Source organism: Bacillus rossius (genome assembly GCF_032445375.1).
Source record: "Bacillus rossius redtenbacheri isolate Brsri chromosome 9 unlocalized genomic scaffold, Brsri_v3 Brsri_v3_scf9_1, whole genome shotgun sequence".
Taxonomy (NCBI): Eukaryota; Metazoa; Arthropoda; class Insecta; order Phasmatodea; family Bacillidae; genus Bacillus; species Bacillus rossius.
Window position 1 is genome coordinate 20,141,793 of NW_026962012.1, and position 23,868 is coordinate 20,165,660.

Here is a 23,868-nt window from a genome sequence, read left to right on the forward strand (position 1 = left end):
TTCTGGTACAGTGTCAGTGATATTCTATGTCTGATGTTCTTTTATAGCTTTCCCACTTTAAACTAATTTTTAATGCACAATTAGTTATGAATAATTTTTGAATAAATTTTAATCAGTAGGTTTATTTAAAAGGGAATTTTAATACTATACGGACCTACACATTCATTTACCCCTGGCTTGAAAAGATTTCTCTTGGCTGCCTCTAGGCATGCCTCCAAGGGTTTCAGTCCATGCAACTCCTGTCACACAGACACAGACACAGACACACATCAGACTTATCCTCAGTTAGCCTTGCACTAATGGAACCTTAGAAAACACACCTGCCACGCTGTCCCACACACACATCAGCCTTAGCATCCTCGGATAGCATGCACTACATGGCTCCTTAGATCTTAGACAACACAGCTACCATGCTGTTCCCACTCACATATTAGCCTTAGCCTCGGATAGATGTGCACTACATGGTACCTTAGACAACACACCTGCAATACTGTCCCTCACAACACACATCAGCCTTACCCTCGGATAGCCGTGCACTACCTGTCACTAGATAACACACCTCCACGCTGCCCCACACACAAACACACAAAAGTCTTAGCCTCGTAAAGCCATGCACTAGTTGGCACCTTAGACAACACACCTGCAATACTGTCCTATACACACATCAGTCTTAGCTACATGCCACTGTTACTACCCTTGTGTAGTTAAAGAGAGCTTTATATTAATTTGGTTATATAAGTCCTGGAAGCTGCTTTGAGTGGGCGAATGACACTACAGTATACTCAGGGTTACACAAGGGAGAAGCACTAAAAAAGGAAATTTACTTCTCACAAGAGGAAGTAGAATAGAAAATTGGATAGTATTTGAAGAAAAAAAAACGAAGAGTTCTGCCTAATGCTTACCCTTTTTATTGTCAATTATGGTTTTCATTATTTTCTTTTGACAGTTTCAAGAATTACTACATTACACAGAGCAAAGTTACTGAGGCCCCGGCCGTCAAAATTTATTGATTACAAATAGATTATTAATTATACCTGGAATACAAATTTAACACTTTCCTTTAAGCAAACAAGACATGTCATAATCAATTTTTTACAAAAAAAAAACTAACATAAATAATTTAACTAGGAAAGTTTATGGTTAAATAATTGTTAGCCCAACCAATGTGGGACTGTGTATAATTTAGGTAACTATTTCCGATTTAACGATATCTGATATCGTTGAATGTTCACTGGCGCTGACTAGAAGCAAGAAGAAGAGGGGGTGGCTCAAAGGTTGACCGGCTGGAGAGACGCGTGGAATTCATGTCCATTCAAGAAGGAAGCATGTAAATTTAGATGAATTTGGCGATGAACTTGAGCCGGAGAAAAATCCGAACTCTTGGACCATCTCTTGGACCTCACTGGAACGAACCGAAAAAGGAGGTCCAGTGGTAAACAATAGAAATATAGGTGACAAGAAACAGGGATCGTGAAATCAGGGCAAAAGTTAAGTATAAAATAAACTGTAGGTGAAAATGAGTAGAATTTCCCACTTACCATTCTGGGGGTGGAATGATGTAAAGCTCTCCCTCTGGAAGTGCACTAGCGCTCGCGGTAGCCACCTGCTAGTCATGCTGAAAGATTACCTAGGAATCAGAACTACGTGAATATCAATTTAGAAATAAATAATATAGGGATCACTTCCGGACTCTCCCTGGGATCACATCCCTTAAGATATTCGCATCGAGATTGCTTTGCGCAAGGGGTCGTGTGTGAGAATCACCGGAATGAAACGACCACGGTGACGGCAGAAGGACGAATCAATCAATCCTTTGGGCTGCGTGTAGTTAAAACTCGCGCTAGGGGCCCAGAGGCCTAGGAATTGGGGGAACTGGCCTCTGATTGGCTGAAGGTAGCGGTATAGGGCTCGCTCCACTGACCCAAATAAAAAAATAAAAAAGATGATTGGTAGCCTAACTTAAGGGGTATCCGAGATCACTTGCACTCCGAAAGCAGTGCACTGTGTTGAGGCACAGGCGAAACAGACTCGGGGTTAGTTCACAAAGTCCCACAAGAGGGACTAACGTCAGACTGTCCCTTATGGGACCAACTGGTTTGCTCTCTGTTGGGCTAAAAGGAAAATAGAGAGAGGTGTGGTGGCGGCCGCTAGAGGTCTCGCAACTCGTTGAACTAAAGTAAAGTAGTTGGCATCTTCGCCACGAGATGGCGAAGGTGGACCTTTCGCTGTCCAGCAAGATGTCCTTGATTTCGGCTCGCCGAGAGCCGAGGTTAAAGCCTGGTCAATGCTCTCGGTGAAGTTCCTGAAAAAGATGAAGAGGGAGATCTGCTAGCTCGTGAGAAATGTGTTAGGGTGGCACCGATATGTGCCCAACAGCCCTGGAACATAAAAATGAGGCATGACTGGAGCTGCTAACCTAAGCTGAGCTCTGGGAAGAGGGCTACCCTGGGAGGATGCTGAGAAAATCACTCTCAGTCACGAAGTCGGGCACTGTTACTTGACACATTCCTGTTATGAGGCGGGAAGAAAAATGATGTATAATACTAGGCTGACAAAATCGCACCAGGCTCTCGGTTTCGGAGCTGGGAAAAAGTAGTGGGACTCTAATAGAAAAGATTTGATATGGATGAACAATTGGCGAACAAAGTTTATATTAGGGGTTTTAGATGAAAAATTAATTTTGTGCCAATTATTTCAAATTTGCAGAACAGCACCTTCAACAATACATATTTAACCTTTCACACACACACACTTCAGTCTTATCCAGTGGCGAGGCGTGAGGTTTACATGAGGGGAAGCAATAACTCCATTCACACCAAAACATGATGAGGTTGGGGGGGGGGGGGGGTCTGGGGGCCCTCCGCCGGGAAAATATGGATTTCAAGGTACAAAATGGTGCTATTTAAGTAGTTTTCTTAACTGAACATTGACTATTCCACAGGTAGAAAAATTGACATTTTTTTTAAATACATTATTTTTGAAAAATAATGATTGACTTACATTATTCTGATAGTAAAATACCTACTCTACATTACTTATATACTAAGTGGGAGTGGAGTATCATCGTACGCCCACAAATCCCCCACGCACTGCCAGCCAACAGCCCACGGGAGAGATGCGCGCGCCCCGAGAGACGACCGCCGACTGAAACGCGACATCGCCACCTGCCCTGCCGAACTGTGGCGGACATAGCCGAAGCAGTCGGCGGAAAAATTCCACAGTCTGCTTCGGCCATGTTCGCTCCAGTTCGGCAAGAAAGCGTTACCTTCGTAGCTTCTACCGCGTATTTTTCCAGCCAATCCCCTCCCTGAACCTTTGTACCATGCCACCCCCCCTCCCGAAAGGAAACTACTGCGGCAGCCTTCCTGCTGAAAGCGGTCCTGCCAGCGCTTCTAAACCTAGCAACGCTTCTAAAACAGCATGTTTTTGTGTCAACGAGTTCTTTTTTTATAGCGCACAGCGCACAGTATTGGGTCCCAAGAAGATAGTGTAAAAAATACATACACCTAACTGCACGAGCCAAAGTAAAATACTATTCTGAATAAAATATTTATTTAAGAAATACAATGTCTGGAAACTGCCTGGGCAAGCACTGCTTGCCTTGCTTGCCCTGACGAGACGCCACTGGTCTTATCCTAAGATAGTTGTGTCCTACATGGTACCTTAGACCACACATCTGCTACACTATCCCACACACACTCACACGTCATCCTTAGCCTCGGATAGCTGTGCACTTGGGTTTGTAGCTATTGTCAGATCACTACATCAACTGGCAGAGTAAATTTATAAATTTTATGTGGACTTCTGTGTGGGGTGCTGCCTCTTAGAACCTTAAGGAGACACTGTATTTTAGCCTCATACTTGCCTACCCACATCAGCATGGAGAGTATATTCGTGACCAGATGCAAGTGGTGTTGTATTTAGTTGGTTTAGGATGGAAGCGAACAAGTCTTTGGTTACTTTAGCAAAGCTTTATCTAGGCCAAACATAACTATTGCATCGCCAGAATATAACTTCTAGCTGTAGTTAAAAATCCATGCAGAATTTCCATAAGTATTTACAAGGAATAAAATTCCTTGTTTGCATTTATCATGCTACACTTAAATGGTTGTAGCAAATAAAGACCCCAGAAATATAACTTGTTAGGTTGATTAAGCAGATACAGTTGTATGATTGCCAAATCGAACACAGGAAGGACCAAACTAACGACAATGCTGACAATCTTTCACCAGCCATGCAATGTAGACTGTAACCATTGCAGAAGAGCAGATAAGGATGAAGGGATTGAGTACATCTGATGTATGACTATCGTTAAAAGCGAGGATAAATGGGACTATACCAGACTAAAAGTTGCACAGCGACAAGACTTTGACCTAAGGCTAATCATAGGCAGGTTAGATTGGGGTACAGGATATCCATCTTGGCATTAGATAGTCCATGACTGAAGGGGTGTTAAACATTTTTGGGCTAAATGATATTCCTTAAGGGTAGTGGATGGGTTATTGAAGAGAGCATGTGATAATCCAAACAGGAATGTGATTATCAGCATCTTCTCTCCCTGACAAGCCTAGTGCCCGAAGTGCTAAAATTAATGCTTGATCGGACCTCGGGTAGCCAGATTGGAGTAATTAAAACTAGCCAATATTCATCAGCGCTACTATAGCCGTCAGTATTTAGATGCATGGTGTAAACAATGTGACATCTGTTCAGCCAGAATAGGGCCACAGTACTATAGTCATGGAAAAATGAGGTCTTTCAATTTTGGAACCATGTTTGAGATGGTAGCTTTGACATTGCTAGGCCATTTCCCAAGACTGAAGATGATAACCAGTACATCCTAGTGGCAAATGATTATTTCAGTAAGTGGCCAGAGGCTTATGCTCTCCCTAACCAAGAAACTAGTTAACAACCGCATTTACCGATTCGGGGTACCAGCTGCACTCAGTCCAAGGCCACAAATTTAAATGGACTATAATCCAGGAAATGTTTCGGTTACTGGGGATAAAGAAAACCAGGATTACAGCCTAACATACTAAACATGATGAATTGGTGGAAAGTTTGAACAGGGCTATAGAGGGTCACTTTGCCATTTGTAGCTGACTACCAATAAGATTGCGATCAAATCATTCAATTATTCCTTATGACATATAGGACTGTCATTCATGACTCGAATGGACAGAATCCTACTATCCTGTGATGTTAAGTTCGGCTGTCCTCGCATGGAAGCGAATACATAGCCTCTCCACACCAGTGGAACTCTTAACCTCACTGTGGTACCAAGAGGTCTTACTGAAGTGAGCCATGTCCAGAAGTCGTCCCTCGACACCTCAGATGTTGGCAGGAAGTACCCCTGTTCGCAGGCAACAATGGCAGATGGTATAGCAACTTCTCCTCAGGGCTCAGCACTGCTGGGTCCTCAGGCATTTCGGTCCCAAAGGCCTCAGCTTGATGTGAAGAACCAATGGTGAAATGGGAATGGCCAGTATGGGTGCAGCTTCTGCTGTGGCAAAGGACATGGCAACTGGGCACGAAAGAATGTTGTAAGCTCCAGGGCACCAAAACCAGTGGAGTATCTGAGGGATTGACCCTACAGGACCAGTTTACGAGCTGTCTCCAGTGCCCCACACTAGCTTATGTTTTATCAGACCTTTTAAGCTTACTTGTATTTGAAAAGTCTAGGCAGTAGTGTGGGGTGATCCTATTGATACTGGGAATCCCCACTGATGTCTCTACTGGCCCAGGTCACAGCGAGGACTCTCTTATGCTGTTGGAGGCTCTGATTGACTAGAGCATGTCTGAAGGGTCCCCACCCTAACTGGCTCTGGTACTAACCTGGACATCTAGGACCTAGACTCACTGGGTTGTCTGAGGGATCCCACAGATGGAACAGACTTGGTTAAATGCTTTGTGATACTCTTAGGATGGGGATGATCTGTGTCAGCCACAGGCTAGCCAAAAGGTTAAGGGGGATGCTGGGATGACTTGCCTCTGCCTCTCATTGTATCTTATTCTCAAACATCTATTTCCCTATGGCTCTAGGGAGCTTGTATTGGTAGAACCCTGCCCTAAATGGGAGTACATGCGAGTAAATTTAGCACGTTAAACAGTTACAGAATTCTGTTGAACCACTGTCCCTGCCAAGAGCCAATAAGCACCACCGACTATGCCAGTCATCTTGAAAAGCATATGACACTCATACACGATGAGGCCCGATAAAACCTTCAATTAGTGGTGAATCGGATGGAAACACGGTCCTACCTAAGACTAACTTGACAGTATTTTGGAAGCCGATTTCGTGTGTCTATAAAACTTATAACTAAAGAAAGGCAAATTCCCTAAACTGCAAGCATCTTGAACAGGCACGTATGAATTGTTAAAATGACTAAATTATGATGTATACCACATCCAGAGAGAAAAGAGGGGTCTAATGAAAGTGGTACATTTAAACTGATTGAGTAAAAAGCTGGGAGAGATGTGTATTGTTTGTTCAGCACAAACAGGCTCCAGGAGGGGCCAATGTTATGAAGACTCTTGCAAAGATGCTGGCCAAGCAGCCTGCTCACCTGCCTGTGGGTGGGGAGCGACAATTAATGCTACACACCTAATCCTATTAGCTGTTTCTTCCCCTTCCCCAGTGCCTTCCTTTTGAGCCTGGATAATTCTCTATGGCTCTCGAGGGTTCGGTATGTTCCCAGAGCCCATCTGCATTAAGTGGTGTAATTAGAACACAGTTTTCTTAGAGCTTCTAGTGTTTAGTCAGAGATTCTGATGATGCGACAATTCGAAGGGCTACACGACGATTCCAGGGTAGGAATATAAATGGATAGACTGACCTTCGAGTGCAGTAAAGCTTTCTAGTCTTTGTTTTCTTACGATACCTGGCTTCCCTCACTTCAGCACCTTGAGTTGGGATACACATGTCAGGATTATTTAAAGTTAATGAAACATATGTCTCCCCTACGAGAAATAACTGCTTCAAATTTTGTGAGAAAATCACACCCTAAAATAAGGCTTCTTATTGGAGTATCTACGAGTCCCGCCGGGTGAGAATATCAAAATTGGCCTAATCTAAAGAATAACCTGATCATGTGTTTCAAATACAAACACTCTATGTTCTGCTGGCTTCCAGTAGCACTCTGGTATCAATCTACTCTCCACAAGTAATACTGCAGCACCGCTGTGAATAAACACAGGGATTTCTATCACAAAAATCTTTGTCTTTTGACTTAAAACTCCATCACACTTAAATAGGGACTTTTTATTTTCCCAGGACGAGCTAATACCCCGAGAAAAACTCGTCCTGCCTTGTTTCCCTGTTTCTGATTACTCAGTTGGGAGCGACAGTCTCTTTGCACATGGCCAGGCTTGTTACACTTGAAACTGATAGGTGTACCCTCTGTGGTACTTTGGAGCCTAGATTTTGTCAAAGTGCTTGTCTGGCGTGGCTGAGAAAAAGTGCAGTTGTGATACAGGCTTCTGCCAGGCTGCGACAAAATATTTTGCTAATTTATGTTTTTGTTTCACTTTGAAATCTGTTTTTATTCCTGGCTGAGTTGTGAACACACAGTGGTTCCATTTCTCCACACAACTGATTTAACTGTCGGCCAAACTCTATTAAACTTTTCTCAATTTTTGAATTAATTGTGTCTGTTTCCCTGACATTTCGAATATGTATGTGTTCTGTATTGTTGTTTCCTTCCTGCAACCTGTCATGTATCTGTGCTTAGTATAAGCTGGTTTCAATGTTCCATAAATTCCCTAACAACTGATCAACTGTATCGTTTGGGAACAGCATAACCTTTTGTACAATTTCGGGTCTTAGTCCTCTCAGCAAATATCTCACTTTATTGGCTTGGGACATTTTAGTGTCGAGCCGATTACACAGATGCAATACATCATAAACAAAATATTCAAAAGGTTCCTCCACACACTGTACACTTGACTGTAGTCTAGGATCCAGGTCTTCCACCTATCCAACTGGATAAATGCTGCTTTCAGAGCTGTAGCTAACTCCTCAAAAGTGTTCAGGTTTCCCAGTTCTTTTCTTGTAACTATAATGCCAATGTCAAGCAGCATCCTTAGTGAATTTTGGTAAATAAGAAAAACATTTCTGGTAACTCCACCCATTAACTTTGGCTGCCCTCCTAAACTATTTTAAAAACTCTCACATGCTTTGCCCCAGAAAAACCTGGGATAAAAAAAAATGTCCTGCTTCCATGGTATCTGGATTTTCAAAATTGGAACTTAAATCTAGAAAATGTAATTTATCTTGTAAATTTGCCAAAGGTTTCCCATCCAATCTACTGCTTGTCTCGAAATCCCATATCCCTGTTTTATTGTCCTCACAAAGTCTGACTGTGTAGTAGTGGGACATGACCAGTCATTATAGTGTAGTGATCAAAGAAATTATTATTTTAAACAAGTTACATGAATATACAGTACATACATGCCCATTAAAAAGCAATGATAACCTTAAACAAGTAAATAATAAACTCTTAACTGTCAGTTAAAATAAAATTTTAAAATTAACTTAATTTAAGTATGGTACCTACCTAAATTGATTATATAAGTTTTAAAAAAAAATAACATGGTAGGTAGATTGGCTGCTTGCACTTCCCAAAAAGAAAATATTGCTGTTACAACATTTCACCCATCATATTTCAACATGAACATGAACCTAAAATCATTAGCTGAAAAAACAAATGTAACACACAGTGGCAAAAAAACAAAACAATTAAGCTACAACCTTCGTAAATAAACAATAATCAACATAATAATAAAGCAATCAGCTGTCTGCATATATACTCTGACTCGGCCTAAGGAACAAACATGGTCATAACTCACTCAAAACACGACACACCCTACACCAAAAGACTCACCCAAGCCTCCTACCAAGAATGAGGCGTAGGCCTATGGCCAGTCCATCTGAGTGGGTACTAGAAGCAGGAAAGAAAATCTAACACCTTAACACTGCTACCAAAAGTGGGGAACAGTAGCTTCGGTAGAACTAGGCACTCGGGAAGATCTGTCTCTGTGCAGGGAGGGTGAGGGTGGTCGTAGATCGTTAACTGAAAGAAGAAAAATCGATATTTCTACTGCATACCTCCGCGATTTATTATAAGAAAACAAACTATCTGACAACAAAAACATTTGTTCATAAATAAATACACATCCACTCACACCATTAAATACAAAATAAATCTCATTATATATGTCATGATAAACACCTCTTTGTTTTTAGTTACACATCAATACAACTCATTCGAATGGCCGCCAACCTCGGCCATGTCGCTATGCACATGTATGTCCTGCTATGCTTGCATAACATTTAAGAATGTTTATTAGTCTAGCGACAGCGCCCGCCAATCAACCCACCCTGAAAGTAATTATTTATTTAAATAACTAGCTGACCCGGCGAACTTCGTACCGCCTTAGTGTAGCAATGATGCACTACTTTATTTTGTATAGCTGACCTATCTTATATAGATGCAGCTCTGTGGGGATTAAACACAACATTCCTATCTTGATATCGATTCCGTTCAAGTTCATTTCGCGCTTCGCGTTGCTCATCACTTTGATTTGCTCGTATATTTCTTTGACTTGCCGTATTTCGAGTTCTGCGGCCTAAGCTTGTACGTCTGGTTGGTGGCATTGTTAAAAACGAAAATCCAACTGAAAATAAAAAGCTCTCATACATTTTCTGTATAACCATGTATACCAAATTATAGTATTGTGTAGTCACCAAAAAGTTCTAAAAATCAATATGAAGCTGTGAACTTACCATGATTAACAAACACTTATTAGCAAACAAAAATCTTCTTAGTCTTTAAAACAATTATATGTCAAACGACATAAATTTACATTAAAAAAGTTCAAAAATGAAAATTCAACTGTAAATTAAAGAAAACGGTTGTATTCTTCTTTATAAGAAAGTATATCACACAAAAACAAACATAGAAAATGTTTACATAATGTATTGATTTGTTTTTCTATTTTTAAACTGCAACACAGTAATAACGAATTATGGCATGACAATGGCCTAGGCAGAATGTACACAGCCAGAATAGCCTGCGCCAGCAGCTCTGTACCGAATGTACCGGTACAATATGTAGTAAAACGTTAATGTTGATAAATATTTCCTAAACGATACAGTTTCTTTACATCCTATTTGAAGATATTTGCAGCAAACATTCTGTCAATTCTATGTCAAACGTCATAAGGTTACTTTAAAAATATTTATATTGTCACGTGTCACTTTCAGAGGGGGGTTCAATTCTTCAAAAATGTAGCTCAGATAAATTATAAACTCAAAACAGTAACTAGACATAGAGCATCTCACTGAGGATTGAATCTTAGTAGGTGTATTCTTATACAAGAATATAAAATCAGGATACTGAGAAAAAAATAAGAGAAACCTAAAAACAATAGAACAATCACATTTATTTATAACAATTAAAAAGAACTGACAAATGAGGTGGCACCTTCCATGTCCGCTATAAACCTTAACTATTCCGACATAAAAAAACAATAAACCCTATAAGATTTTGTTAGTAGTACTAACACATTAACATTATCCTAATACTTTCCTCCAGGCCACCCAATGATACCAAACTTCATTAGTTCTTCCACAACTTCATTTTTAAAACTTATTAAGAACATCTACTACCTCGAAACTGATTTTAAAAATTATTTAGATTAAGTCTATAACGTCATCAAAAACATGAAAAGAGAAGGATCGGGATACAAACGAATTACCGAGTTATATTTGAAAATAAAAAGGAAACGGTAGAGCTCAACTCATTACACGTTAAAACACTAAGTTTCTACAAACAAATTAAGTATTTATAAGATCAAATAATACACCAGACGAGAAATTTAAAGTTAACTACGAAGAAACATGAAGGTGTGGAAGACTAAGAGTCAGGCATCACAGACGCCATTTCCGATAGCACTCACCTAACCATTACCAAGTCGCCGCGCGGCCGGGCAGCATGACAGCCTTCCACAGGATTACAGCCCCGCGAAAACATTTTACACCTCTTTTAAGCCATTTGCTTGGCTGCAAAACCCCTACGGGGAAAACATCCTGACGGGAAGTTTTCCTGTGTTTTACAAACACGTAAAGTTATTACAACAAGCCGGCCGCGCTGTCGGCCGCGCCGGGTTGTCCACGTAGTCAGAAAACCGGCCACCAGGTTGCAACACTCGCCCTGCGCGAAGCGCGTGCGCACAACCTCGTTCCCAGCTGGCCTAAAAAAAAACGGTAAACAAGTTGCGCCGCGTTTCTCTGGAATTGCAGCAAACAACGTGTCAGCTGGCCTGGCTGAAACGCGGTCACGCCTGCGTTCCCAGACAAATACGTGCAAGACTCGCACTCTTCCAGCCCCGCGGAGACCCAAATCAAACAAAGGTGTTACCCCATCTTAGCGTGAGGGAAACCAAGTCCTGAACTATCGAAAAGAATTTAAAATTGTATTTTCCACAAATAAACTAATTAAATAAATTAATGATAATTTTGAGCCACGCGACATCACCCCGGGCGGCAGGAGCTTGTGCCCCACAAGCTTACAACAATGCTTGGGGAATATTTAAGTTTGCTTCAAAAAAAAAACCAATTGTCCCTATCATTTCTATGTGATCCAGTTACAAATTTAAATTAGTGATTACAGTGGTTGCTGTTCATGTATAAATACCAATTCTAAGTTCTACTAGCACTTATTGACAATTTCCTCTCGGAGGACAAGTGTGTTTTACAAAATTTCATATGTTAGCACTGCTTGGGACAGCAAGCAGCCAGGAGGGATACGGCGAAGAGATGAACCAACTCAGGGCAGAGACAGGAACGACTGCGGAACTGTGAGCTGCAGAATCACACCCCACTCCAACTTCTGCCTCTCCCACCCGGTCCATCCCGACGTCGTTCGTCCCAACTGCTCGTCATCCACGGCACACGACACCATTCCTACACAAAATACATGAGCAGCATCAGGAGTCATACAATTACAAACAACTAAAAAAAACTCTCAAATATCAAATTAATAGTGAACAAATCAAACAATTAAATTATCTTATTTAAATTAATGACGTATTTTCATGTGTTTTATCAAGGAATATTCATGAGATCAACACAACTAACCAAGGAGGGTCATACCAGGTATCAACACAAAAATAACTGTTAAAGATTCTTAAAACACGTAACTATTCAAAAACTAAACTCGTAACTCATCTGCAATATTCAACATCTTGAAGAAAAGCCTACCCCCCACATTTCGTAGAGGAAGGATAAGGTAAGGTACCTAATAGGAAAATTTACAACAAAAACTTGACTGTGTCCACATGTAGGTTGAAAGTTTATAATTACACTGGCATTGTCTTGCTATACACTTTGTTTTGAAAGTCAGGTCAGTAGTCCCAAACTACGTATAATTCTAGTCTTCTAGATAAATTTGTTGTTAGGGGGGCCACACCCTATCACGATGCGTAATCACTGTCCTGGGACATGGCCACTCCCAAACCGCTGATACGCTTGGTAATCGTGCTTCACCACACGATTCGACGATATGGGCACCAGCCCGCAGCAATGGGTAGATGACTGTCCTCTTCTCCCAATTCGCCCACGTGGTATCTGGCTGACCCTTAACGACGCGCCTTCTCCCAACTCGAGAAGGGACAAGTGTTCTGGATGGAGCTGCACCACAGCACTCCTTTTGAAATTGCACTTAACAAGTCCGCCTCAAAAGTCATTTTCTTCGATTGACGATAACTATCAATGTCACTTCTTGAATAATAAACACAAGGGGGGAGGGATTTATGGTGGAAAATGGGAATACGGAAAGGATCCCACTCACATTCTCAATGATTTGTCCTGATGTCATAATTTCCCCTTATTGAACCTGGTATTCTCCCTCCATCGTTATTTGGTTCTATAAAAATTATTTATGGGCGCATGCCCCTTCACATAAACATTAATCAAATTCTAATTTTTCTAATCGTAGGTAAAGCTTTACATTGAACAAAATTCATTCACTACATTTACATTGAACAAAATTCATTCATCACAAACAGAAATGGTTACTTTCAATTCCTCCCCAGTTTCACTGGATAACTTAGCTACACAACCATTATCTCTGGCTAGTATGTCTTTTAATTCTACCTTTCCACTGGTAGAAGGAACAGCATTTTCTACTGTAGTCGAGATTTCTACAGACATACTGAGGGGTTTCCGATTTCTCAGATATTTTAGTAACAGAAATAACAACATTCCAACTATTACCAATATAGTAATTACAGTTACACTTATTTCTATGCCAAGGGTAGTAACATTGTCCAAGGGGATACTCTTGGTAGCGTTCCAATACCTACTAGATATGGATTCTTAATAATAATTAATAATAATACACTACTTACAATGGAAAGCGCAATACTCTGTAAGTTTTTCATTACAAATCTAGGTACGTTTTCGGGTTCTCTTAAATGAATCGGGTCTAAAGGGGTTTCAAACTTTGACAAAGAAAAATTTAAATGTGGTATTAGAGTTGGCCAATTTTCATCTAAACAATCCATTAAAGATGGAAAAACTGTGTGTGTAGACGTAGGATGAGGGAAAATTTTCAATTTACGTAACTTCGTCCAAGCAGCTGGTATTACACGTACCAATTGAAATTTAGATTTCGTTAACGAATCACATGGATACAACTCGTTAATTTTAAGTTCTTGGTTTAAATACAAACGACAATCACACGGTACTTCTATATCTAAAGCTCCGAGGATGTCTCCACTTCCTAAAAATAAAGATTCATTGTTATTAAGTACAACAACAAAGCTGGTTTCAGGATAGCCACCTGAAAAGTCTTAAAGAGAAAAAAAACTTATTAACTTATTAACTTATTAAACATACCCACAGGTACAAACCTCAACACCGAAACTAAATAATTTTACCAATAATCTCATCAATCTAATTTAAATTATTCTGACAGTCTGACCTCTGGCACCTGGTTCAAGAATGACTCCGACCTGAAATCGATGACTATACACGCTTGAGCAACATGCTTCCAACATTTTCGAAACAAAAAAAGCCAATAGATGCCTAACATCCACCTCCTGTGGACACACCTTGTGGGACTCTAACCCAACAACAACAAAAATTCTCAGCGGCAGGATTGGCTCGGCCAATCATCCTCGTGGTGCCAATTCCCTGGCCTACCACTTCTACCCATCAGTGCCTCTTACATTGGTAGCCACTGCTACTTCAAAAGGACACAACATTCCCCAGGCTCATTCTTCATTCACTAAGGGTCGCCTACCCTGCGAACCCAGTCACAACCAGGGCCTCCATACCCTCATGCTACAGCCCATTCCTCCAGGGTCTGTACTACATTACTCCATAACTTCCTACAATGGCATCATCATCAAATAAATTTTGTTAACTCAAGAACCACCCCATCGAACCAGGACCATAGCCAAAATCAAAAAAAATTATGTCTATTACTTTTAACCATTATTTACTATTTAACTTGATCTCTTAGAAAAAATAAACTCCTAACTCAACAATCATAAAATTAGACTGCCAAAAAAAAATACTTTTCTTTATTCGCTTAAAATCTGCCTATTATTAATAACCCATGGAAGCTGAAATAAAAATTGTATTAAACATCCTACACCAAAATTAAAAAAAACATAACGAACATGATAAAAAAAAATAAAAATACTTTCACCTTAACATCTGTTATGCTGTAGGCAGCAATCAGCTGGTTGTTCTCGTCTGGTGGAAACAGCAACACCTCGAAACAACAGCTACTGGTGGTGCTATCAGATCCTCTCTGATGTAATCTCCAGCAACACCATGCACCATCTTCTCAGTCATGAAGCCCGTCACAAGTCACCACTGAACTGAGTACTGTAACACTACTTTCACAAAACCGATAAGAATCAAGCACAAACAAAACAACTCATTAAAAAAAAATGTTTTCTCTGTATCACAAAGCTAAATACAAATTTTCGTGTAGTTAAAATAAATACTTTGAACTATCTCTTGTGTCAAAAGTAAATATCAGGGACACCGTACAAAATAAACATTATTTAAATTTTAATTATGTTGAGAAGAAAGAGAAAAAAAATTAAAACATTACATTCCAAGAAGAAGAAACCAAAAAAAAATTTATTACTTAACTTTATTACTTAAAACACTTTACTCAAAAAAACATTAACTCCCTTCCATTGTTATTAACACAATAAACTTTCTCAAAAATTAATTCAATAAAATTTAATTTAATACTTAGGCAGGTACACCAGCTCTCTCTCCAACAATGAGTCACATTTCCCTACTTCCTAACTTTAAGAACAATCTTACTTAACCCACAGGGAATTTACCAACAGAACAACCACAAATTTCGCTGTAGTGCCTATCTCCTATAGGCCCACTACACAACAAGGGATTCTAACCCCACCACCAAACTTCATTGAAGTGGTACCCTTATCCCATACGGGATAGCCACTTCGGTACTACCATTGGGGAACTCCTGCCCCAAACTACTCATAACTCTCAGGGTTCTCCCGACCCTTAATCACGTAGCCAGCCCATCTTCTATGGGTCTGCTCTACATTCCCTACTTCCCAGGGACTCCTCAAATTGTCCCAGCTCAGCTCCACTGGCTGGACAATCACAACAACTCTCACATTAAAAAAACACAAATAATGCCTTACTGTTGCCTGGAGTTAATTCCCTGAACACACAAATAAACAAACCTCACACTTTTCTCAGAGCTAATCCATTCTACTGTGTACCTGCTACAATTTAAAACGCAAAGTTAAAAAAAAATTTAATTATTATCCAAACAAAAAAAATTACTATAATGAAAAATAAATAAAATCTGTTCAAATTATTACTCTCAACATTACTAAATTAATTCGTAAAATAAATAGACTATGTAGTCAATGATGCACATAAACCAAATCATTAAAAAAAATAACTGTGAAACTCTTATCTGTCTGACGTCCAGCCGGCCGGTAAACACCGGGCCGGAACGAGTCTTGCCGGGCCGTGTCGCGCCGCTCAAGGTCAGGGCACAGCTGAGCGTCGCGTTCGTCATCGTACGCCAGCTCCACGACACATGACTTTCCTCGCCCGCAACAAGCACTGACTACAACATTACTTAATAATACAAGTTTTAACATCGTTCCTGAACCAAAAATTCCACACAAACTCTTAGATTCATTACAAAAAAAATTTAATGGTGACTTAATAAAAAAAATTAATTAATCATTAAACCGGAATTAAAATTTACGTAATGCTAAAATTAATAACACTTAATAGGTGACATGATCAAAAAAAAACTCATGACTGACTGAGTGACTAACTTGACTAAACCAAAAACTTTTTATTCATAAAATTTAAACAAAACAATAGTAACATTACTAATAAAAATACGTGAAGCACAACGCAACACGTCCGCCTCGTGCTCCCACACGACACTGCTTCCACTGCTCTGCGAAACTGTTTTAAAAATTCCTCAACCTCCTCACATCTCTTTCTAAAAAAATATCCCGGGTCCACAAAACATCTGCCTGTCTCCATGTTTAAATTCTGATCTTTTAATTCTGGTTTTATGTCGCTTAATTTATCTTTTAATGCTTTCAATGATTCATCATCTGACGAAGAACTACTATCACTGTCCTCAGGGTTTTTTACTTTGTCATCCAATATTTCAATTGTGTATTTACTAGCCATCCCTTGTTAACACAAAATTCATGTTCCTAATAGACTCCACCTTAAATTATTTTCATTAGTCCTTAACTTAAGCATACATTTCACATTTCACCTTAAAATAATTATTGTTAGACAAATACAGCCATCCCTGGTCTCCCACTGGTTTCCTGAAATAACCTAAAATAAATTTTATTATCATTAAACAATTAATCCTATAAACACATCTATCTTAATACACCAGCTGCACTGCATGCTCTTCTTCACTGAAATAAATCAAAATGTTAGACCACACATAACACTCTTATCTTAATTTATTTTTCAGTATCCCAACATTCTTTATACCTACTAACCGGCGATCTCCACCATTTCTGTCACGTGTCACTTTCAGAGGGGGGTTCAATTCTTCAAAAATGTAGCTCAGATAAATTATAAACTCAAAACAGTAACTAGACATAGAGCATTTCACTGAGGATTGAATCTTAGTAGGTGTATTCTTATACAAGAATAGAAAATCAGGATACTGAGAAAAAAATAAGAGAAACCTAAAAACAATAGAACAATCACATTTATTTATAACAATTAAATAGAACTGACAAATGAGGTGGCACCTTCCATGTCCGCTATAAACCTCAACTATTCCGACATAAAAAAACAATAAACCCTATAAGATTTTGTTAGTAGTACTAACACATTAACATTATCCTAATACTTTCCTCCAGGCCACCCAATGATACCAAACTTCATTAGTTCTTCCACAACTTCATTTTTAAAACTTATTAAGAACATCTACTACCTCGAAACTGATTTTAAAAATTATTTAGATTAAGTCTATAACGTCATCAAAAACATGAAAAGAGAAGGATCGGGATACAAACGAATTACCGAGTTATATTTGAAAATAAAAAGGAAACGGTAGAGCTCAACTCATTACACGTTAAAACACTAAGTTTCTACAAACAAATTAAGTATTTATAAGATCAAATAATACACCAGACGAGAAATTTAAAGTTAACTACGAAGAAACATGAAGGTGTGGAAGACTAAGAGTCAGGCATCACAGACGCCATTTCCGATAGCACTCACCTAACCATTACCAAGTCGCCGCGCGGCCGGGCAGCATGACAGCCTTCCACAGGATTACAGCCCCGCGAAAACATTTTACACCTCTTTTAAGCCATTTGCTTGGCTGCAAAACCCCTACGGGGAAAACATCCTGACGGGAAGTTTTCCTGTGTTTTACAAACACGTAAAGTTATTACAACAAGCCGGCCGCGCTGTCGGCCGCGCCGGGTTGTCCACGTAGTCAGAAAACCGGCCACCAGGTTGCAACACTCGCCCTGCGCGAAGCGCGTGCGCACAACCTCGTTCCCAGCTGGCCTAAAAAAAAAAACGGTAAACAAGTTGCGCCGCGTTTCTCTGGAATTGCAGCAAACAACGTGTCAGCTGGCCTGGCTGAAACGCGGTCACGCCTGCGTTCCCAGACAAAGACGTGCAAGACTCGCACTCTTCCAGCCCCGCGGAGACCCAAATCAAACAAAGGTGTTACCCCATCTTAGCGTGAGGGAAACCAAGTCCTGAACTATCGAAAAGAATTTAAAATTGTATTTTCCACAAATAAACTAATTAAATAAATTAATGATAATTTTGAGCCACGCGACAATATTGTACAAAGTGTTGGGTTAGTTTGGAAATAATTTTATATATGGTGATTCAGTATTCTTAAATTTTCTAATTTTCCGTGAAATTTTTTCTTTCATAAGAACCTTCTCGTGACAATAACAAACACAACAAAAAAAGAATTAGTGAAATCGGTTCAGTCATTTACGCGTGATGGCGTGACCAAGGGAAATAGGAATACATTATTCTTAAATTTTCTAATTTTCCGCACAATTTTCTTAATTTTTTCTTTCATAAGAACCTTCTCCTGACCATAGCAAACACAACAAAAAAAATTAGTGAAATCGGTCCAGCCGTTCACGCGTGATGCCGTGACCAAGGAAAACGGGTTTCATTTTTATATATATAGATTCTACACATTCTCACACAAGGAAAACAAGTCGAGGTCCTCTTAAACTCTATGTTACCTTTACAGCCGCCATTGCTTACCTCTCCCGTCTGGGTACACAGCTTCATGGCCGCCAGGCAAGTACCCTGCCCTTCCCTGGGAAGCTAATTCATGACCTCGCGGGACATTAACAACCGCAGCAGATCTACACGAACCAACTGCTCCTCCCGCTACCCCCGCTCCAGCAACCTGCAAAGCCAGCGGTCCTAACGGTCGCTCGCAATGAGCTCTGCGCGCGTGGCGCAGTACTGCCAACTGCGCTCAGACCAAGTCAGGCCGCGCCTCCCGGGAAGGCCGTGACGTCACCTAGCCTCGCGCGCAGGCTGGCTTGTGTCGCAGCACGGCACTGAACAACTCTACAACACTATATATGTCTACTCCTTGACAATATAAATATTCATGGTAGCTAATTCTGTCGAATTTAAATAATGAGAAAGTGCTTACATAAAAATTGCTGACAGTTCTTAAAACAGATTTATTTGGGGTTGTTATTTGCATGTTATTTTTTTTTTAAGTTAGTTTTAAAACACTCAGAAAAAAAGATCTTGTCACATATTTTTGAAATGTGTAAACTATTGATTACTAACCACATTTTTTATTTCACTAATTTTTACACGTTGTGTGTGGAGTCTTAAATTGTCAGTTTAATAAATGGTTAAATATGTACGAGTTATATGTATTATTTTCATTTGTGTGACATTAATTATGAACATACGATATGTTTATATTATGTATTCAATTTGAAATGAACTTGTTGTAATGTAGGCCTACACTAGTGTGCGTGGTGATGACTGAGACTGTGAGTATGTCAGTGACGTGGAGGAGCACTGACTGCAGGTTCGTGCTGCTGCATCTGTGGTCAGACCTGCAGCGCAGCCTGGCGCAGCGCTGCGACGCGGCCATCCTGCCCTGGCTGCGTCAGCTGCGTCCGGGCCCCAAGGGCGTCAACGTAGTCATCTACGACTTTGTGGGCTCCGCCTGCTGCCTCGCGCGCGCCGTCATCAGCCTCAACCGGCCTGCCTCACCTGCCTCGCCTGCCTCGTGAACACATGTCTGCTTCTCTTCTCGGCGTGCTTTCCGTGCACTGCTCTCGCAAGCATTCCTTTTGCAGTCAGTCTTCAATTTCAGACTTCCCCTTTGAAATTGAATGTGATGGAATAGTTTTCCCAATGATCTCAATGCGCAGCTTTCTAAAGTAATGACATAATAATACTGAATCTTCAACCAGTGATTTTCACTAACTTAGCCAATGGTTGTTTGTGGGGGGGGGGGGGGGGATGTTCAGTTTTGAATGCTAGTTTTCTGGAGAGTGTCATGTTCTCCATTGAAAATGTGTTTGTGAAATCGTAACTAAATTTATTATTTATTTTAGTATGTACCTGACATGGTGAATCTCCATCCAAGATAGCAATTGAAATAATTTACAATTAATGAAAAGTGTACACTGCAGCATGTAAATCTGTGTTAGTCGAGGTGTATATTTGCAGTGCTGTCCTGTAGTGCAAGCAGTGAATGTGACAAGGTTTATTACAGAGCCCTCCAGCCATTCTGAACACTTGGAGTTCTTGCTAAGTGGTTTATTTCAGTTGATGAGGTGTTGAAAAATAAAACTACTTGTCGTGATGTGTTGTAACTTGAGACAGATTTAAGACTGGTTGTATTGAAATGATATATTATTTATTTGTTGACGGTAATGTGTGTCAGAAGTTGGTTTCAATCCATTCACTTTATCAGAAATGTGCACTTTGTGCTGCAGTTGTAGCTGTCGCCATGCTTTACGTGTGATGCACCAGATTAACGTGACTCATGACATAGTTCACAGATATCCAACCAAGGTCATTAATACATAGCTAAATGTTGCTGCTGTCGTGCCTGAGAGCAAGTATTTATTTCATGAAGGGAGAGAGGGAAAGCAACATTAAATGGCATGTCAAGACGAACATTTACATAAATATTTAAAGAACCGAATCCTCTGGCATTTGTTTGGCTTGCCCGGGTAAATTACACATTTCATTGAAAGTTAAATTCAAAAACCAAACTAGGATACACCATGCGAATTCTACAGAGTAAACAAACAATTAAATACACAAGAAAAGGTTAAAGTCTTTTTTTACATGCACTAAACTTGTTTTGACAAACGACAAATGTGCTGCATTACAGCAAAGAACTGTTGCACGAGTGAAAACACATGCCTTGACAGATACAGTTAGTTTACATGCTATGGTCCGTAGGCCAAAGGCACCTGGTACCTACATGAGATGATTTACTCACTTTACGTTGACGTCGACCCATGCTTCAGCCTCTCTCAAGCTCGATATGGTCGCCCTCTAGGGCCTCAGCGCATTTCAAACTTCCCGCCAACAGTCCTGCAACAGGCTCACTAGAGTCTGTGCCACACACCCTTAATGTTTAAAGCATGTAAATTATTAAACTGTCATTTTTCTTTATATCTTTATTCAAATCCCTCAAATGTATGTGTCTTCAGGATAGTATGTAAGGATGAAGCAGCACCATGCACAAACCTTTGGAAGCACTCCCACGCTGACTATGTGCATTTGAATTTAAGGAATAAATTACTAGCTATATAAATAATTTTAATTCAGCATAAATGCTGACAAATTATTATTAGGAGCCTGAAGGGTTCTGGTATGTTTCTTGTTATTCACATAATTGTTCGACGCCTAACAGTAATTCCGAGGCTTCCTGTTGCCAACACACCCTGACCACTGCCCAGCCTTCCGGAGTAGGAAACAGCCACCGCACCTCGAGGACTTCGCCGTGTTGCATTGACCAATCTATTAGCATCTTCTGTCTTTATTTTTAAACCTTTTTGACGTGATAACGTCTTATAAATTGATGAACGCCGGCTGCACGCACGAAAAAGCATGACTCATTGTCATGTTCCATCTGAGCCGAGCGTGCGAGAACCGGCCAACCACCGTGCGAGAAAATCTTCTATAATATCAAAACAGGTTAAGGCGGGCTTTTTGAAAGCAGCAATTTAAAAAATTGGATTTATTTGTCCAATTTCCTCATTTCAAATTAACAATTTATTAATATTGATTTGAATTTAGTTTATTTATATAACCAATTGTTCGTTGAATATATTTAAACAAATTGTTTAAATTAAATTTGCAAAAACTGTAAATAATATTTGAAAATTATAAAGTATGCAATTCTTCATCATTGTTTTCTTATGACGTAATCACGTAAAATTATCGTCTGTAAACCGACTTTACAGACAACCCCCGTTTTTTCTTTAGAGGCTGCTCTGGGTGGCAGATTGTTTAACTTAATAATTTTAGTTCTTTTCAGGGTGTTACGCAGTTTCGCACTGCGTAACTTTGATGAATTTCAAGACTGCGCCCTTGCCTGTCGCCTGGATACCAACCGCAGCACAAGGGCGCGCACTGTTCGAATTCTGCGCGCCTGACAGCAAGCCATCGGGCCCGCTCGGGTCCTTTCGACTCAGATATGCTTCGCGGGCTTGGCGCCGGAACTACCGACGAGCCGAACTTCCGCCGCGGGCTTCCGGACTGTTCTTCCGTGTGATCGGTGAGGGCCCAGCGGACTATAAATACGGCCCACTCCAGTGGATTGTCAGTCAGTCCCTGTCTCACCCCAGCTGCGTTAACTTGCGGTGACCACGACCCGCACCAACGAACTCCTCCGTCACGCTGCCCGCCGACTGTGCTGCCGTCTCTGCGGGCGTGCAGGGACTCCCTGCGCGCTGTTTCGCCTGCTGTCTGCAAGTTTTCTCGTCGGTCGGTTTTGCTGCTTCTTTTGCTGTATTTCTGATGTTTTTGCTGTCTCTTTCGTTTGCTGTTTTGGTTTTTTGTTGCGGATTCTCTGGTCTTGTTCTTTGTGCAGTTTTTGCTGTGCTTTGGACTGCCTTTGCTGGCTGTTTCTGTTTTTTCGTGCCTGTCTTTACGCGATTTTCGTGATTGCTGTTTCTGCTTGTGATTTTTGTCCCTTTTTTGCCTTGCTTGTTGCTGCTCTGTTTTCGCGCTTGTTACTGTGTGCTTTTCGTCTGACCTTTTTGCTGCTTCGTTATGGCTGATGGCCGCCGCACCTTTTCTCCTGCTGTTCGTGTGCCTGAGTCGATTCCCGACTCTGATGCCTTGTTTTTGCTGCCTACCAGTAATAGGTTTGCGGTGCTTTCTGACGACGATTCGCTGTCATGGCAAAACTCGCGGCGCTCGCGCGCTGCTCGCCGAGGCCGCAGGCTGTCGCGCTTGCAAGAGGCACACTCTGATCTGGATTATTTAGCCGCAGCTGGCCAGGGCCACCGCCCGACTCGCCCTGTGATGGTTCCGCTGCTGCCTCGTTCGGCGGCCAGTCGTGCTTCTGGCGGCTCCTCTTCCTCCGTGCTGGGGGATCCGCCTGCTGTGGTTGGTCTTCCCGCCTCCTCGCCGACCATCACCCTGACGACCTGCACTATCACAACCACTGTGTTCTCGTCGCGCATGTCGGCCTCTGCTGCTGCTTCTGGCCTCAGTCGACCATCTGGGCCCGGTCCATCGCTGTTCAGTGCTGCCCCCACCTTTCCTGACCTGCCAGTCTCTCAGTTGGCGCCTACCGTGCCCCTTGCCTTGTCTGGTCCTGTCTTACCTGCCGAGTCTCATGGCCTTCCTGGTCCGAGTCTGTCCTTGTTGACCCCGACTGGCACCTCTCCTACCTTGTCTGTGGCGCCATCGCCGGCTGTCTCTGTGTCGCCGTGCTTGTCGCCTCCTCGCCCAGCTGCCTGCCCTGCTGCTGTCGCTGCGGCTCCAGCTCCCGTGGTGGTGCCGTCTGCTTTGTCTGCGCCGCCGCCTTCGCTCCAGTCGTCTGCGGCTGCCATGGCTCCGCCCCCAGTGCCGGCCTACCGTTGCACCAATGCCCTGGTTGGCCTCCCATGCCCATCTCCATCTGGCATGGCGGACGGTTCTGCTGATCTGATGGAGGCCACCAAGGGACGTCTTGGCAAGCGTGCGGTGGTCACCGCATGGTACAATGACTCTGATGAGTGGACGGATGGTGCGCGTCCCAAACACCAGCATGTGAATTCCTCTGGGGCCTCTCGGTCTTCATCGTTACAGTATAGTGATGAATCCAGAGG

The 23,868-nt window shown here is 41.4% G+C and overlaps 1 protein-coding gene across 1 annotated transcript in view; it reads left to right on the plus strand.

Moving 5' to 3' along the window:
- LOC134542714 (PI-PLC X domain-containing protein 2) overlaps positions 1 to 20,408 on the plus strand; it is a 110,988-nt gene extending 90,580 nt beyond the window's left edge. The window contains exon 7 of the mRNA XM_063387187.1: positions 19,608 to 20,408. Within this exon, the coding sequence (XP_063243257.1) occupies positions 19,608 to 19,815 (208 nt within the window). The 3' untranslated portion in view covers positions 19,816 to 20,408. The remainder of the gene's footprint in view (positions 1 to 19,607) is intronic.
- The last annotated feature ends 3,460 nt before the right edge of the window (positions 20,409 to 23,868 follow it).